Source organism: Asterias rubens, chromosome 18 (assembly GCF_902459465.1).
Source record: "Asterias rubens chromosome 18, eAstRub1.3, whole genome shotgun sequence".
NCBI lineage: Eukaryota > Metazoa > Echinodermata > Asteroidea > Forcipulatida > Asteriidae > Asterias > Asterias rubens.
Window position 1 is genome coordinate 658,449 of NC_047079.1, and position 19,035 is coordinate 677,483.

The window sequence follows — 19,035 nt, forward strand, 5'->3', positions numbered from 1 at the left end:
CTGCAATAGTCATAACCCTCCATCTTGAAGAATGGAGAGTTAGGGTTGTTATAACTTGGTGTCACTCACTAGTGTTGTAATTTCCTGTCGATCTTGGCTGTGCTCCGTGGTCATAATGGGTTGATGTGGCTGGCAGCTGAATGCGCCCTTGCATGCTTGCTTCTCAAACACGTAGCCGCGTCCTTCGCAATTCAGCTCTAGCTGCGAGTAAGGATGATTAGCCCGCCAAATTATTATTATTATTATTATTATAACAGCCACAAATGGTGAATAGTAGAATAAATTTATTTGGACTTATAAACATTGGCACCTATAGACCCGTTGCACAACATGCAGCGCACTTGCACTATACGCGTATCCTTTCCCCCATTTTGGGGGCAAAAACCATGCACAAAAGGATGGTACACAAGTTTACACAAACATGTGTGTACTATCCTTTTGTGCAAATTTTTACCCCCAAATCGGCGTCGTATAAGCGAGCTGCGCATGGTTCAAAATGGTCTATAGACACAGAGTCTACGTATATGTATTTTATGTTTAAAATTATTTTGCGAAATTGTTTTAAAGCTTGTGTTGCTTGTAGTTGTTAATGTTAAACATTCTTGTTGATTTAGAATTGACATTGATACTTTGGACCATGGAGGAGCCAGAGAGTCTTGATTGGTTGAAGGAGCTTCTTGAGGAGACACAACTGCAGAAGTTCTTTACCAGCATACATGACAGCCTCCATCTATCACGTTTGGAGCATTTTGACTTTGTCAAAAGTGATGACCTGGAAAAAATAGGAATGGGTCGTCCAGCTGTGCGACGCCTGATGGATGCAGTAAAGCGACGTAGACGACGGACATTCCTTGAACGTGTAAGTGCCAGTTTTGTCTTGCGTTCAATTTTCTTACCGTTTAAGGCATGTAAGGAAAAGGGTAAGAACCAGTACAGTGCTTAGTTATCGTTTTGTTACAGTGAGGAAGAACCCTGGTAAATTACTTGAGGGTAAACCATGTGTAATCAGAAATTCATGATTTAGCAAACTCCAAAAAGCCACTGCTGCAGTAGTGCTCAGTTGCCAAAGCAACCTGAAATTATTGTAAAAAGTTCTGTAAAAAGTGTTCGGCAGTTCTTTTTGTGCCTGGGACTGGTATGGCGAACAAAAAAGCTGCTGGTCAAGACAAAACCCCTGCAGAAGCCTACATGTACGTATATGTACATGTATCATGTTAAAGGCATGGTACTTATTAATGTACTACTCAGTATGTGAAAGTTTTTTTTTGAGAGCGGGAGGAACATCCACATGACTTCAAAAATGCTTTATCAAAAAAGGCCAAACCATCAGGACTGTGACAACTACCATGTGTAATCCGAAAATTACGGTATACATTATTTTACAACCTGTTCTTCAGTTATAGACTCCTTGGGCATTCAAAATTGAGCCTGGGTTAAATTTATTCAAAATGATGGCCATGACCTCATGTTGACCTTTTATTCTTGTTTTAAAGCTCCTTTCGATTGAGTATCAGAATCAAGACCATGTAAACCACATGTCATAAAGTTGTAATGTGTGTCTTTTATTGGAGCTTAGAAAACCACTAATTATAGGAACAGCTGTGTGAGTGTTTACAATCACTATCTCTAGTTTTTAATTCCTTTTTTGCAGTTAAATGTTACTTTGTCATTTTAATTTCTAAAAAATTAAGTTTTATGTTGAAAATCATAATACGACATTTACAAAATAATAATTTTCTATTGCAAATTCAAAGGTTCTTAATCGTAAAGGGGAAAGTCACATCCAGACAACTAAGCCCAAGATAAAAACAGCCATTTCAACCCCAGCAGATAATCATCCAGCAAGCAGTAGTGTGACACAGACCTTGACATGTCTGATTGGGGAAGCAGAATTAACATTGCTGGAAAGGCTTGGTGATGGTTCATTTGGAGTGGTACGTAAAGGCTTGTGGACAACACCAGGCCACAGAAAGGTTAGTCCATCAAGATTGTATTAATTGTTGTTCCTATTCAAGCATGAGATGCTTTCTTCCAAACAGCTCATGCCATGGCAACTGGTTTTGAATCCCTTATTGTTTTTATAAAACCCTTTATAGCACTAATTTGGAATACCACAAATCAACGTCAAACTGTCAGGGAATGATTTATTACCAGAGACCACACCGATACATGTCTTTTCCTTTTCCAAACCCCCCCCCCCAAATTTGAGCTCAATCGGTCATCGAACTTGCGAGATAATAATGAAAGAAGAAAAAACACCCTTGTCACGTGAAGTTGTGTGCGTTTAGATGGTTGATTTCGAGACCTCAAGTTCTAAATCTGAGGTCTCAAAATCAAATTCGTGGAAAACTACTTCTTTCTTAAAAACTATGGCACTTCAGAGGGAGCCGTTTCTCACAATGTTTTATACCATCAACCTCTCCCCATTACGCGCCACCCAGAAAGGTTTTATGCTAATAATTATTTTGAGTAATTACAGTTTAGTGTCCACTGCCTTAACAAAAACATTCATATGATGCACATATGTTTTCTTCCATCAATATGGTTTTTTGTGTGGTCGTAATGTTCTCAACTCTGGATCTGTTTACACAGGGCTACATGTATGATATCACTTTTCCCTTTACACGCGTTCTGTTTCATGCGTTTCACACTTCATGGGACCAACTGCTCTACGTCCCATCCGAAAGATGAAGCAATGGTTAAATCTCTTGCTTAAGGACACAAGTGTCACGGCTGGGGATTTGTACAATACAAATATTTAAAGATTGAAGTTCACGGCTCTGTAGATAGACGTATGGGAGATTCATGATTTGTTTGTAATATTCTCTCCACCCAATTTACATTAAGTTTTTCTGTCTGAAACTAAAATCTATTTGGGTTGATATAGAAATGACCAGGAATTTCTCGTTATATGTAACCTTTTTGGTTTTGGGCAGAGGGTATCCTCAATGTTCCCATACTTTAACACACTATTATCCCCTTGTACAGAAGTATCCCCTAAAGTTCTTGATTTCCTAAATTTCATACATGTCCTAGCTTACCATTTGGGGGGGGGGGGGTCCATGTAAATCCCATACCAAATGAAATTTCACGGTGACAAATGATAATTGATGATAAATGATGTTTCGATTCCCACAGTGGGGTTGGGACTTCACCATCACAGGATGCCTGGAAATCGGAACAATTAGCGTACATGATTTTTTAACTTTGTGTGTTTCCCGTAATTAAAAAACCTTGGAAGCCATAAATTACATGTAGCCCCCCAAAAAAGTCGACGTGGATGTAAATCAATGAGAGTAGAGGAATGTCTATGGTAGGCTAGCCTACAGCAGCTGAGCAGACTGCATGCTACTCTATAGCTCTACATTGTAGGTTTGTCATGGCGTGATATAGTTGATCCAAATCAAGTTGTGTTAGGAGAGGTGTGATGCTGGGAACTGCGGTCATAGACTCCACATTTCTATCTGACGGCCTGGCGTTGAACCAATTCCAGCGAGTAGATGTTTTTTGATGTGTGTGACTCCATCTGGCTGAGCATACTCAAACTAAGGCTTGGTGTGCTTTTTTATTATTTTATTGCCAGGTTGATGTTGCTGTGAAGTGTTTGAGAAGTGACACAGTTCGTCAAGCTGGTTTCTTTGAGGACTTTGTCAAGGAGATTAATTCAATGCATTTGCTTGATCATCCTAATTTGATTCGTCTGTATGGAGTAGTCATTGCCACACCCCTCATGATGGTGAGTTAATCCAGTATCAGCAAGTTACAAATGTATACAAGATGGAAACTTAATCTCCACACTCAATACAAAATTATGGTAATACTCATTCGAATACATCTTGATAATCGTAAGGTTGAAAGATTGTAGGCTTCCAAGGGCTAGAATTTTAATTAATTGTCTGAATAACCAGCATATTTGACATGCTCGTAAATGCCTTCAATAAGGGAATCAATGTGTGGTGAAGAGGTTTTCAACTAGTGGTTTAATCCCAACGAGGCCTGGTTCTTGATAATTTTACCGAGACGTAGTGGAGGTAAATTATGAAGAACCATGCCTCGGCGGGTTTAAACCACTAGTTGAAAACCTATTCAACACACTTTGATTCCCATTCATAAACACCTTTTCGGTCAATTGTTAAATGATTTCTTTCAACACAACACCCCTCCAGCTATGAAATGGTAAAGCCCTCCGCCGCCCTCGGGTAAACAACTCCTTATAAGGGAATGCTGTGCGCGTCGCGCATATCGCGTGATGTGGCACAACTGTTTCAGCCGTTGCTCTCGACCAATAGGAATGAAGAAACTGTCTTATAAGAACAGGTGCAAGGTCGTGTGTCATGCCCATGAATTAACACTTTTTACCGGTCATAAACAAAGGTTTATACACACCCACGTGACGCGCTCTCCACCAATAGGAATAGCAAAACGGCCTGAGGTATTTATGAATTATTATTAAAAAATGGTATATGTAACTTTAACAAATATCTTTGTGTGTTGTATACAGTATGTGTACTAGATCTCTGTTTCATCATCCTTGGCAATGTGCATTGTAGGTTACTGAACTTGCTTCTATGGGTGCCCTAGTTGATCAGCTTCACAGTCATCCTGAAGAATTCTTGATTACTACACTGTGCAATTACACTGTACAAATTGCATGTGGAATGGAATACCTTGAAGCAAAGCGCTTTCTTCACAGGGATCTGGCAGCAAGGAATATCCTGCTTTCCTCTATTGATAAGGTAATTTCAAGTGAAGTTTGAAGTTGTGCACAGAAGAGTGTAAGTCTATTAATTGTTGCAGTTCTCACCATGTTGAAGGATTGTAGCTCCTAGAAGACCTGTTGTCTGGCCTCATTATTTTTAACAATAAGCTCTGCTAATCTTTCAAAAATGCTGCACTGCTGCTGATGCCTTGGCTCAATTAAGAACTTATTGCTCAAAGGAGACACAGCACACAGGTTGGTTTCAGGAATACGACTTGCGTTGCCAGGGCTTGCATGGTGCTGGTGCACAACCCGGTCACGCCTGACTGGTTTATTGCAGCTTACTCATCACCTGGTGCAATATCACATTACAACACAAGGACTTAAATAATGAAGACTTGTTGCATAATTTTTTGTTTAATTATGCCAAAAAGTAAGTGATGAATCTTGATTCACAACCCTATGAAGATGCAGAATGGACAATCCAGTGATACTCATGATGGTCATGCTAAATCTTACTAGTCCAGCAGATGACTAGTGGAAACCTAATACACTTTGTGATAAAAGCATAAAGTTTGGCACATCTAACTTATACCATAGTGTTAAACATTCTAAACAACTTTAGAAAATGCTTCTTTTGAAAGTGTGAGAGTCTTCAAACCTACTTAAATAGAAACTTAAATGAAACTCTAAATTCCCTAGTTGGATTTCCTTGTAACAGATCAGGTTTGTTATGGGGTCAAGCTGTTTCCCTTTTTTAAAGAATTCCTCTTTGATGTCCAAGTTTTAAAACAAAGACTCTTTGTGTGGTCTATTGTTCAAGAATACCCCTAAAGGGCCAAAGCCACAGTGTGTAAACAGCTGCAGTCTGATCAGGGACCTGCTCCTGTTCCCCTCTTCTGTTAGTATGTTAACTTGTTGGCATCACTTTCCATTGGTTCATACTTTCCATATTGGGATCTTCACCCAACCTGGAACCCTAGTGTCCATTTTGTTATAGGTCCCTGGTTTGAATGTGTTAACCTTCCCACACACGCTCACACCATGGGACAAGGCAAACACAATGTTTTCAGTTTCGCCGGAGCAAAATTCTAATTTCTGACTTGTATATAATTGGGAAAAGTAAACAAAAATAAGGAAAATATACAGTGTCTGCTGTGCAATGCCTTGTGCTGCGCTACTTTCATGACATGTATGCAATACAAAAGCATAGTAGACCTATTGTGGTAGTTTGTTATTGGGGTTATATTTTTGATAATTTGAAATATCAAACCGTGATCCACTTTAATTCTACAATTTGGTTAAAGTCACCTGGACGACCCGAGAGGGCGCTGTTCGTGATGTCAATCGATGCGCGATATTTGAAGAGAAAATGTGTAGTCTGGCCCCGTACACTACGTCTGGGTACCTGATCGGTATGATGCACTATGTACATTGTACAGAGCTACGGTCACGAACCATGTCTGCATGCACTATTGCTGCTGTGCGGGCGGTCCACTCGGATTACCTGCACGGTGAATCGCATGCAGTGCCAACACAAGATCGCTTGGCGCTTGACGTAAGCTTAAAACATGCCCTTAAAGTTGAAACATTACCCGATTTTGTTTTCACATTAGGCAAATTCTCCTCTAGGTTCGTCACGTCTTTCAGGTACCTTTTTCGACTTCCCACTAGCTAGAAAAATTGTTGGGATGGTGTCATGTTTTAGAATAACTTTTCTCTTCATGTCAAAAAGTGTGGTGCATTGTATTCCGGATTCGAAGCACGACGGCTCGAAGTGCACACTGTACAGCGCTGAATAAAGACGATGGACCAGACCACTTTGCAAACTGACCCCATCTATAGTTGTTTTGCTGCATCTAGCAGCAATACACTTGGTCGGCATTGCCCGAAAAATGCAAGAATTTTTTTTTTTTGAAACGTACAAACTCACGACTAAGACTTGCATGTACTTGCACGTGTGTTCGATGTTCGATCGAGGCAAAGTCTGCCTTATTTTTTATTATACATATACCACAGCAATATGTACACCATTGGACAACTGCCTTTAAGTGCTGAAAGTTTCATTAAATTCACAATAATAGACAATTATAAAGAGTCAATAATCAGAAAAAAACAATATCACAAACTGTACCTATTGGTTTAGAGCTTTCTTAGGTTTTTTTACCATTGTCAATACATGTGGCACTACTCAATCTTTCTATTTACTGTAAACGAAACAACGAGACAGGTAAAAATACAGAATTTCAACAAAACCAAGAGCTGATTGGAGGACTGGGTGGAAACAGGTATATACAAAGACTAAAGCGTTTAGAGCTGCATACAAGGATCCTTGTAAACAGGCTTCCACTAGAATTTGAAAATGACATGTCTGCTGAACTCTATGTGGGGCAGGGTGAACATTCAAGCACACTTTGGCAGGCAAGGCCCAGGAATGTAGCAAATACATTGACAGTACATGTAAATGAACCTTTGCTTAGCCTGTTCCTATTTATTGACTTAAATACAAATGTGCCAAGGCATAAGGTACACTAAAGTATCTCATTACCTTCTTCGTTTTGAATTGTTCATTTGTAATCAGATTAAAATTGGTGACTTTGGTCTAATGAGAGCATTACCATCATCAGACACATATTATGTCATGACAGAGCACAAGAAAGTACCTTATGCATGGTAAGTAGTGGTAGGTTATGACTGTTACTTAAAGATACGTTGTGGTGTCGTGTTTATTCGTCTCCCAATTTTATGAACTAAAATGCTTGTTTTACCTGGAGCCAGTTTGGGTCCATTGCTAAAAAAATATTTTTATGTAATAAAACTCTGCATTGAGGATAAAGAATTTGGTTTTATAACATTGATATTCAGGTACTTCTAAGTGCTAGGAGTAAACCAAAAAATTGCCATTTCTCTTCAATGTGGATACAAATCTTGCCCAAGTAAATTTGTTTCATAGCAGTCAGAAAGCACTGAGTTGACATGAATTAATACAAATACGATGAGAATTATAACAAAAACTGTTTTCTGGTAGGAGACAAAAGAGTTGATACATGTACTTGGCTCTTGGCTCCAGCAGTGCAGAACATAATATGTATTGTGTTAAGCAACCTTTTGTGCTTTTGTTTAAAAGTAGCTCTCTGAAAAAGGGCCCAGGGGTGGATTTCACAAAGGTAGTCCTAACTTAGGACTAGTCCTAGGCAATGCTAAGAGATAGGACCAATTCTTAGTTAAGATGAGTTACTGGTCCTAACTTAGGACCAGTCCTATCTCTTAGCATTGCTTAGGACTAGTCCTAATTTAGGACTACCTTTGTGAAATCCACCCCAGGGGACTCCGTGGTAGTAGAAAATATAGCAAAACAGTTCACTTAAAAACAAACATGAAGCTACAAATGTCTTACACAAAACAATTGGCTTGCATAAACAATGTACATTATAACACGCCATGCACTATTATGTTTCAGGTGTGCACCTGAAAGTTTGAAAACAAGACAGTTTTCTCATGGAAGTGATGTTTGGATGTTTGGTGTAACACTATGGGAGATGTTTACCTTTGGAGAGGAGCCATGGCTAGGTTATAATGGCGCACAGGTAACAAATAGTAACATATTGCAACAATGTTTTCGGAGTTCAGATATTCAGTTTTTGCCATTGTTCTGTTGTGCAGACTATTTGAGATGTCTCTTTGGGTTTGTAGAGATTTTCAAGTAACTCAGCATGATGTTGACACTACTAGCTCTTGAGTATTCATTCATGATGTTGACATGACTAGCTCTGGAGTAGTCATTCATGATGTTGACACTACTAGCTCTGGAGTGGTCATTCATGATGTTGACACTACTAGCTCTGGAGTAGTCATTCATGATGTTGGCACTACTAGCTCTAGAGTAGTCATTCATGATGTTGGCACTACTAGCTCTGGAGTATTCATTCATGATGTTGACACTACTAGCTCTGGAGTAGTCATTCATGATGTTGACATTACTAGCTCTTGAGTAGTCATTCATGATGTTGACACGACTAGCTCTAGAGTAGTCATTCATGATGTTGACACTACTAGCTCTGGAGTATTCATTCATGATGTTGACACTACTAGCTCTGGAGTAGTCATTCATGATGTTGGCACTACTAGCTCTGGAGTATTCATTCATGATGTTGACACTACTAGCTCTGGAGTATTCATTCATGATGTTGACACTACTAGCTCTTGAGTAGTCATTCATGATGTTGACACTACTAGCTCTGGAGTAGTCATTCATGATGTTGACACTACTAGCTCTTGAGTAGTCATTCATGATGTTGACACTACTAGCTCTGGAGTATTCATTCATGATGTTGACACTACTAGCTCTGGAGTATTCATTCATGATGTTGACACTACTAGCTCTTGAGTAGTCATTCATGATGTTGACACTACTAGCTCTAGAGTAGTCATTCATGATGTTGACACTACTAGCTCTAGAGTAGTCATTCATGATGTTGACACTACTAGCTCTAGAGTAGTCATTCATGATGTTGACACTACTAGCTCTGGAGTATTCATTCATGATGTTGACACTACTAGCTATGGAGTAGTCATTCATGATGTTGACACTACTAGCTCTAGAGTAGTCATTCATGATGTTGACACTACTAGCTCTAGAGTAGTCATTCATGATGTTGACACTACTAGCTCTGGAGTAGTCATTCATGATGTTGTCACTACTAGCTCTGGAGTAGTCATTCATGCTGTTGACACTAATCTCTTGAGTAGTCATTCATGATGTTGACACTGCTAGCTCTAGAGTAGTCATTCATGATGTTGACACTACTAGCTCTAGAGTAGTCATTCATGATGTTGACACTACTAGCTCTAGAGTAGTCATTCATGATGTTGACACTACTAGCTCTGGAGTAGTCATTCATGATGTTGTCACTACTAGCTCTGGAGTAGTCATTCATGCTGTTGACACTAATCTCTTGAGTAGTCATTCATGATGTTGACACTGCTAGCTCTAGAGTAGTCATTCATGATGTTGACACTACTAGCTCTGGAGTAGTCATTCATGATGTTGACACTACTAGCTCTGGAGTAGTCATTCATGATGTTGACACTACTAGCTCTGGAGTATTCATTCATGATGTTGACATGACTAGCTCTAGAGTAGTCATTCATGATGTTGACACTACTAGCTCTAGAGTAGTCATTCATGATGTTGACACTACTAGCTCTGGAGTAGTCATTCATGATGTTGACACTACTAGCTCTTGAGTAGTCATTTATGATGTTGACATGACTAGCTCTGGAGTAGTCATTCATGATGTTGACACTACTAGCTCTAGAGTAGTCATTCATGATGTTGACACTACTAGCTCTTGAGTAGTCATTCATGATGTTGACACTGCTAGCTCTGGAGTAGTCATTCATGATGTTGACACTGCTAGCTCTTGAGTAGTCATTCATGATGTTGACATGACTAGCTCTGGAGTAGTCATTCATGCTGTTGACACTAATCTCTTGAGTAGTCATTCATGATGTTGACACTACTAGCTCTAGAGTAGTCATTCATTATGTTGACATGACTAGCTCTAGAGTAGTCATTCATGATGTTGACACTACTAGCTCTAGAGTAGTCATTCATGATGTTGACACTGCTAGCTCTTGAGTAGTCATTCATGATGTTGACACTGCTAGCTCTGGAGTAGTCATTCATGATGTTGACACTGCTAGCTCTTGAGTAGTCATTCATGATGTTGACATGACTAGCTCTGGAGTAGTCATTCATGCTGTTGACACTAATCTCTGGAGTAGTCATTCATGATGTTGACACTACTAGCTCTGGAGTAGTCATTCATGATGTTGACACTACTAGCTCTAGAGTAGTCATTCATGATGTTGACATGCTAGCTCTGGAGTAGTCATTCATGATGTTGACACTACTAGCTCTAGAGTAGTCATTCATGATGTTGACACTACTAGCTCTAGAGTAGTCATTCATGATGTTGACATGACTAGCTCTGGAGTAGTCATTCATGATGTTGACACTGCTAGCTCTAGAGTAGTCATTCATGATGTTGACACTACTAGCTCTAGAGTAGTCATTCATGATGTTGACATGACTAGCTCTGGAGTAGTCATTCATGATGTTGACACTGCTAGCTCTAGAGTAGTCATTCATGATGTTGACACTACTAGCTCTAGAGTAGTCATTCATGATGTTGACATGACTAGCTCTGGAGTATTCATTCATGATGTTGACACTGCTAGCTCTAGAGTAGTCATTCATGATGTTGACACTACTAGCTCTAGAGTAGTCATTCATGATGTTGACATGACTAGCTCTGGAGTAGTCATTCATGATGTTGACACTGCTAGCTCTAGAGTAGTCATTCATGATGTTGACACTACTAGCTCTAGAGTAGTCATTCATGATGTTGACATGACTAGCTCTGGAGTATTCATTCATGATGTTGACACTGCTAGCTCTAGAGTAGTCATTCATGATGTTGACACTACTAGCTCTAGAGTAGTCATTCATGATGTTGACACTACTAGCTCTTGAGTAGTCATTCATGATGTTGACACTACTAGCTCTGGGGTAGTCATTCATGTTGTTGACACTTCTAGCTCTGGAGTAGTCATTCATGATGTTGACATAACTAGCTCTGGAGTAGTCATTCATGATGTTGACACTACTAGCTCTTGAGTAGTCATTCATGATGTTGACACGACTAGCTCTGGAGTGGTCATTCATGATGTTGACACTACTAGCTCTGGAGTAGTCATTCATGATGTTGACATGACTAGCTCTGGAGTATTCATTCATGATGTTGACACTGCTAGCTCTAGAGTAGTCATTCATGATGTTGACACTACTAGCTCTGGAGTAGTCATTCATGATGTTGACACTACTAGCTCTTGAGTAGTCATTCATGATGTTGACACTACTAGCTCTGGAGTATTCATTCATGATGTTGACACTACTAGCTCTAGAGTAGTCATTCATGATGTTGACACTACTAGCTCTGGAGTAGTCATTCATGATGTTGACACTACTAGCTCTGGAGTAGTCATTCATGATGTTGACATGACTAGCTCTGGAGTAGTCATTCATGATGTTGACACTACTAGCTCTGGAGTAGTCATTCATGATGTTGACACTACTAGCTATGGAGTAGTCATTCATGATGTTGACACTACTAGCTCTGGAGTAGTCATTCATGATGTTGGCACTACTAGCTCTGGAGTAGTCATTCATGATGTTGACACTACTAGCTCTGGAGTATTCATTCATGATGTTGACACTACTAGCTCTGGAGTAGTCATTCATGATGTTGACACTACTAGCTCTGGAGTATTCATTCATGATGTTGACACTACTAGCTCTGGAGTAGTCATTGATGATGTTGACACTACTAGCTCTGGAGTATTCATTCATGATGTTGACACTACTAACTCTCGAGTAGTCATTCATGATGTTGACACTACTAGCTCTGGAGTATTCATTCATGATGTTGACACTACTAGCTCTGGAGTAGTCATTCATGATGTTGACACTACTAGCTCTTGAGTAGTCATTCATGATGTTGACACTACTAGCTCTGGAGTATTCATTCATGATGTTGACACTACTAGCTCTGGAGTAGTCATTCATGATGTTGACACTACTAGCTCTTGAGTAGTCATTCATGATGTTGACACTACTAGCTCTGGAGTATTCATTCATGATGTTGACACTGCTAGCTCTGGAGTAGTCATTCATGATGTTGACACTACTAGCTCTGGAGTAGTCATTCATGATGTTGACACTACTAGCTCTGGAGTAGTCATTCATGATGTTGACACTGCTAGCTCTGGAGTAGTCATTCATGATGTTGACACTACTAGCTCTGGAGTAGTCATTCATGATGTTGACACTACTAGCTCTGGAGTAGTCATTCATGATGTTGACACTACTAGCTCTTGAGTAGTCATTCATGATGTTGACATGACTAGCTCTGGAGTAGTCATTCATGCTGTTGACACTAATCTCTTGAGTAGTCATTCATGATGTTGACACTACTTGCTCTGGAGTAGTCATTCATGATGTTGACACTACTAGCTCTGGAGTAGTCATTCATGATGTTGACACTACTAGCTCTTGAGTAGTCATTCATGATGTTGACATGACTAGCTCTGGAGTAGTCATTCATGCTGTTGACACTAATCTCTTGAGTAGTCATTCATGATGTTGACACTGCTAGCTCTGGAGTAGTCATTCATGATGTTGACACTACTAGCTCTGGAGTAGTCATTCATGATGTTGACACTACTAGCTCTAGAGTAGTCATTCATGATGTTGCCACTACTAGCTCTTGAGTAGTCATTCATGATGTACCGATCAGCACTATGCTGGCACATTCAATTTAAGAGATGCTCTTTTTAATGGAAGGGTCCCATGCATAGCTGTCATATGCAGTGATGTGCCGAAGGAAGGTGGTGTAGTAGCGGCTCTTGACCTTTGCTTATCTTGCATGTTAGGAAACCAAGAGAACTCTTGCCCTTGTTGGAGGTGGTTTCACTATGTCTGTTCCAGGACATTCTGTGAGGTGTTTGGCTGATGATACTGCCTCACGAGGATTGTCATGTATGGAATAAGTGAACTACATGTACACAGGTGAAGGCTGAATAATCAAAAAACTTTGTTCCTGAGTCATTGAATTGTGGAATAAGCTTTAACTGTCTGCTTCTAATAATCTTGTTTTACAGATTCTGCATAAAATTGATAAAGAAAATGAACGTCTTTCTAAGCCTGTCAGTTGTCCCATATCCATATATGAGCTTATGCAGCAGTGTTGGCACATATCTGCAGCTGAAAGACCAACTTTCAAACAGTTGAAGGAAAAACTAGTTCAGGTAAATATTTGATTCAAACATTAATGGTTAATGATGAATGTCTTAATCACCTAATTTAGCCTTTACACCAATGTGGGGCAAAACTGAAAGGATTCGTTTGGGATGATGGTTGCCATTGGTATGGAATGGAAAGAACAAAATGTAAAAAAAACAATCCACTGCCAAAAATATGTAAGCTACTGTCACACCATGGGGCTGGATTTCCCCTGGCTGACTATACAGTGGTACAGCTAGACCGAGACGAGACACACACAAATGATTCCTAGTGAAACATTGTCTGCATTCAACAAAATTGATCTAGTTTATTAACAAAGAAAATAATAATGTCCTACAAAGTCAAAGAAAACCAAATCATACCCAATACAAATCAATGAGCTAGTTCTGTTCAAGCAAGGGACTAGATCTGTACTGTGTTCTACAAGATTCTTCGTAGATCGACTGTTCTGGATTGAGGTGCACTTTTGTCCTCCCTACACCATGGAGGAAGGAAGAGTCGATCTTTGGTACCGCGGCTATAACAACACCTCGTAATCACCCTCATACCTGACGCAAAGAATGTGCTACCTGGCGTATATGAGTTTGCGCGTGCGCACTTGGTTGTTCACGCAACTATGGCATTGTATGTCGTATGGATATAATAAAGAAAAAAATACTATTTTGAGACCTGATAAATTTTGTGTACGCTTTTGCCCACCAAAACGAAAAACACAATTGAATACCAACCACCCTCGTGTGCTAACACCCAAATTTTTAACCACCGACAGGAAAGTCGCCAAAAAAAAAAAAAAAATTGCTATGATATTTCCATGTAAACACCACAAATGGTAAATGAAGAAGTGTATATTCACAATTCTTGTCTCCAATGATTCAACTTAACACGAAGGCAACGGTGCAGAGTGGCGGTACCACACCTTCGTACAAAGAGATCTAATCGTGCTCACTAATCGGCCGTCCAGCTGGAGGTCTACTATCTTTTTCCACTGGTCAGACAGGGACATTGTCAGGGTTTTCTTTTGTTACTCTGCCGTTTGGTGGGCCGTTCAAGCTCCTTCTCTTCCTTCCTCCATGCCTACACCACAAATCCGTAAATCAAGCACAGTCAATCTAAGACAATGAAATCTTAATCTCTATTTTTCTTAAACCCGCCACCAATTGTCTCTCAATGCATGATTGTTCATTGCAGGTAAAAGTTCAATCTTGTAGTTTTCTCTGATTATATCGGGGGGTTGTGTGGTTACTTGCCCGTCTTCTTTGAGTGACAATACTGCAGTTTTCCGTTAGACTGCTTGAGCTCTTTCCAGCTTCTCCTCAGCAGTTCTACGTCTGCCTCATGAGTTGTTGGCCTTTCAGTTCTCGTACATGTACGTAGTTACAGCCAACTCAACCCAGTTGAGATTTTGATGGTTGAATTCGATGGTCTCATCTTCTCAGCCAAAACCCACTCATGATTCCATATTTGGGAAGGGTCCACTCAGGACAGTTCTGATGAATCCACACAGGATTGATAAAGTCCACACAGGACAAGCTCTGGGAAGTTTTGTTTCATCGCCTCAGGATTTTAAACTTCTGATGAATCTGCACAGGATTGATAAAGTCCACACAGGAATAGATGTTGCGAGCCTTGAGTCAGAACATTATTCATACGGACTGCTTTCATTCAACTTCAACTCAAGACTGGCTAGAAACTACTGCACAACCCACCAGAACAATACAGAACAAAGGGAACCCATTCTTAAGGACAATACAAGTAAATACCAACATGCCTTAAAAGCCTCTCCCAGAATACTGCCCTCTCTGACACCTTGAAGCCCTGATTTTAATATAATTGGCGCCCTCTTGGGACCCTCTTAGTCTGCCATTGAACTTCTGACAACCTTAAAGGAGCTAATTTAAAGAGGTAACCTTGCACAGGTAAAACACAGCAAAAATATAAGTTAAACATACTCTGAACTAATTAACTGGGGTTTGCATAAAATAAACAAGGCACTTGTGACAGCTACCGTGGTATGTTAATCTGGTGAAATAAGTAGCTTCTTACTTGTAGGATTTGAATTATGGAACTCTGAAACCCCCCCCCCCAGAAATGGACCATCACCTTATATCTAGCAGACCAGGAAATCACTGTAAAACAGTTTATCAAAGTGAAGGGCCCTGGGTGTCACGCTCAACTACAGTTTTGAAATTTTGAAATGGTTGACATGACTGCGAGAGTCGTCGTCTGGTTGAACGTCGATGGCGGCATCATTTACAAGTGCCATAAACACTACAGGTTCATCAAGTTAAGTGCTCTGAGGAACACCAGCCACCGTTTCACACCAATCAGACTTTCTCTTTTGTACTTTACTCTTTGGCAGCGACCCGACAAGAGTTGTGCAATCCATTGCACCTGACCACCCAAGTCTGTCATGGTCTACTCAGTCAAAAGCTTTTGAAAAGTTAGTCATCGTACTAGCCCTGGCGGCCTTACACTTTCGTATTACACTACAGTGACATCCTGGATATCAGGGTCCATTTCTGGGGCGAAAAATTTTCAAAGCTTCATAACTCAAGTCTCACCTGCAAGAAGACGCTAATATCAACAGATTCACATTCCACGGCAGCATACATTTTTACTGCGGTGGGTTTTGGTCGTCATTTATTCTTCACAAATCCATCATTTTCATGAAATAATGCAGCTCCCATTTTCGTTCGTATTCTCACAGAGCTGTTGATAGTATAAAACATTGTGAGAAACGGCTCCCTCTGAAGTAGCATAGATTTTGAGAAAGAGGTAAATTTCTCACTAAAATAATTAAAGACTTCCAGCCAGAAGTCTTTTATTCCTATCTGAAAGCACACAAATGCGTCCAACAAGGGTGTTTTTTCTCTCATCATTTTCTCGCAACTTCGATGACCAGTTTAGCACAAATTTTCATCGGCTTGTTATTTTATGCTTATGTTGGGATACACCAAGTGAGAATATTGGTCTTTGACAATTACCAAACGTGTACCTTCCCTCTAAGGCCTTCTTTCGCTTAGCAACTAGGTTCTTGATGCGAGGAGTAACCCAAACTTTACCCCTAGTATGCATCTTGGTTATGCAAGATGGGAAGAAAGTGTCAATCGATTGGTGAAGTGTGTCATATAGGGAGCGTGCATTTCTCAGACACGTCATTGACATCGTAAACTTCTGACCAATCGTGATTCAGGATCCAAGACCCATATACTCTAATGTTGCTATCTGGCATTGGTCGCACCACCACATTTCATCAACGCAATAATGTCACTGTACACCAACACATCTGTATGTGTGCGTACATCCACGGGTTGCACTCACGAGTTTGACACGACATCTGGTGTGCTCCAGGGAGATACATTGGCGCCCTACTTGTTTGTCATTGTCATGGACTTCATCTTACATCAGTCGCTCACCATAGAAGATGCTTACAGTGTGAGGAGGCGTATGTCGGCACGACGGACGGCCGTGAAAATCCCCGCACTTGCATACGCTGATGACGCCGTGCTGATTTCTGACAATCCGGACGTAGCCCAACGCCAACTAAATCGCTTTGAGGCAGCATCAGCCAAAGTAGGTCTGCGTCTGAATGCCAGCAAGACGAAAGTCATGTACATTGGAGACATTCCACACACTACCATCTGTACAACAGCCGGCCTCCCTCTCGCATCCTGTGACGACTTTTGCTACCTGGGATGCAACGTTGCAGATAGCCGAAGTGCCATTCAGCGGCGACGGCAGCTGGCATGGGTCGCTGCTCGAAAAACTCAAACCTGTGTGGGATGGAGTAGCCAGCGATAAAGCCAAAATGCAGCTCTTCAAGTCCACAGTCGAGACAGTGCTTTTGTACAGCTGTGAAGCTCTAGCGATCTTGAACCTTGAAACTCAACAGATAGTTGAACCTTAGTATCAAGACCCCACATGACTAATTACGTCATAATGACGTCATCGGGTATTAAATAACAATAAAACAACGTTTGAAATTTGTAAAAATCATATGGAATGGTTTGGGGGGAATTCCCTCTTTTGTCTACCAAAGAGGGCGCTGTTGATTATCAAACCTGTGTACAGCATCCAGTGCAGGGGTGAGCTAGATTTTTAAAGGGCTTTCATGAGTTGCAAAAAAAAAACTGATGCCAAACTCACACAAACATATTGCATTTGTGAAGAAACAGGGAGTTGTTAAAAAGTGTGATATAAGTTTAACTATAAAATAACAACACATTGCATAAAAAATCATCTTTATGGTTCAATGTTTTTGAACTACGTCATCACGTAACTTTCAACCGAACACAGTGTTTTTGTAATAAACAAAAATTCTATGTCTAGTACTATTATTATTGTTATAATTATTATTATATAACTGACATACAGATCCTTGTCATTTGATTGGTGGAACTTACTTCACGTGACATTCACTATTACTCCCATCCGCACCGGCGATCAAAAAGACCTATTCGACCTATTTGGACTGTTTCATTTCACTCGGCTTCGCCTTGTGAAATAGAACAGTCCAAATTTTACCTTACGATAATATTCCTCCCATTCCACTCTGAGCCACTCAATATTTGTATACTATTACTTTGTACTATTGTTATTACTATTGTCTTATCCAAACCAGAACAGTTAAATGTGCATTCGGTATTTATTTGAACACTAAGACTTATTCAATGTAAGAGAAAATTTATCACATTTATCTTTATTTGTTGATGTGTTTCAATTCTCAAAATAGAATTGAAAGGATGTTTATCAGACTCAAAGGCAACATTAAAACATCACTTGTCTTTTTTTAAAGATATTACTCAGTGTGCTTCATTATTCAATTGAAAAACACAAGATCGCTAGACTTGTTCTCATTCATGTGTTTGCAGGCCCAACACTCCAACTCTGGTCGGGGGCCTTGGTCCAGTGTAAAATTTGAGCCGTGCCCAATTCAAGTGAATTTTGAAAATGTATTAATCTGCAGTGTATATACATGTTCCTTTAGATGCAACCTACAGACATGAAAGCACAACATAAAACAGATGAAGATCATCCAGATAAGCTTCGTATTGAGAGAGGTGATGTCATTTCAGTAATGGATGGAAGGTATGTAGAACAAAACCCACAAGCAACTGTCCTTCCTTTATATTTCACATTTAATGTACAGGGGCAGTTGTCTTATATTATGGTTATTATTTGTGTTTACCCATACACCAAGGTGTGTTAGATAGTGTATACACTTTACTTCCCCAACAGACGTATTACTTGGGTGTGATTCGAACACAGAACCTTTGCCATTCTAGAGCAGCAGCCAATTTCACGAAACATGCCATAAACGTTGCGCAAGTGGACTTACGCAGTTGCATAAAGTTTGTGAAAGCGGCTGCTGATAGCATATGGCCAGACTAGGCTTGCCTGATAGCTATGTGTATGTTAGCATCAGGTACAGTACTGCAGCGGTTTTAGTACATGTACTGTAGTTGCATTC

The 19,035-nt window shown here is 40.1% G+C and overlaps 1 protein-coding gene across 1 annotated transcript in view; it reads left to right on the forward strand.

Moving 5' to 3' along the window:
- The window catches only part of LOC117302260 (activated CDC42 kinase 1-like), a 54,264-nt gene that overhangs the window by 9,249 nt on the left and 25,980 nt on the right, over positions 1-19,035 (forward strand). The window contains exons 2-9 of the mRNA XM_033786117.1: positions 615-859; positions 1,755-1,973; positions 3,584-3,736; positions 4,551-4,736; positions 7,281-7,372; positions 8,160-8,286; positions 13,424-13,570; positions 18,553-18,653. Coding sequence (XP_033642008.1) covers positions 638-859; positions 1,755-1,973; positions 3,584-3,736; positions 4,551-4,736; positions 7,281-7,372; positions 8,160-8,286; positions 13,424-13,570; positions 18,553-18,653 — 1,247 coding nt within the window. The 5' untranslated portion in view covers positions 615-637. The remainder of the gene's footprint in view (positions 1-614; positions 860-1,754; positions 1,974-3,583; positions 3,737-4,550; positions 4,737-7,280; positions 7,373-8,159; positions 8,287-13,423; positions 13,571-18,552; positions 18,654-19,035) is intronic.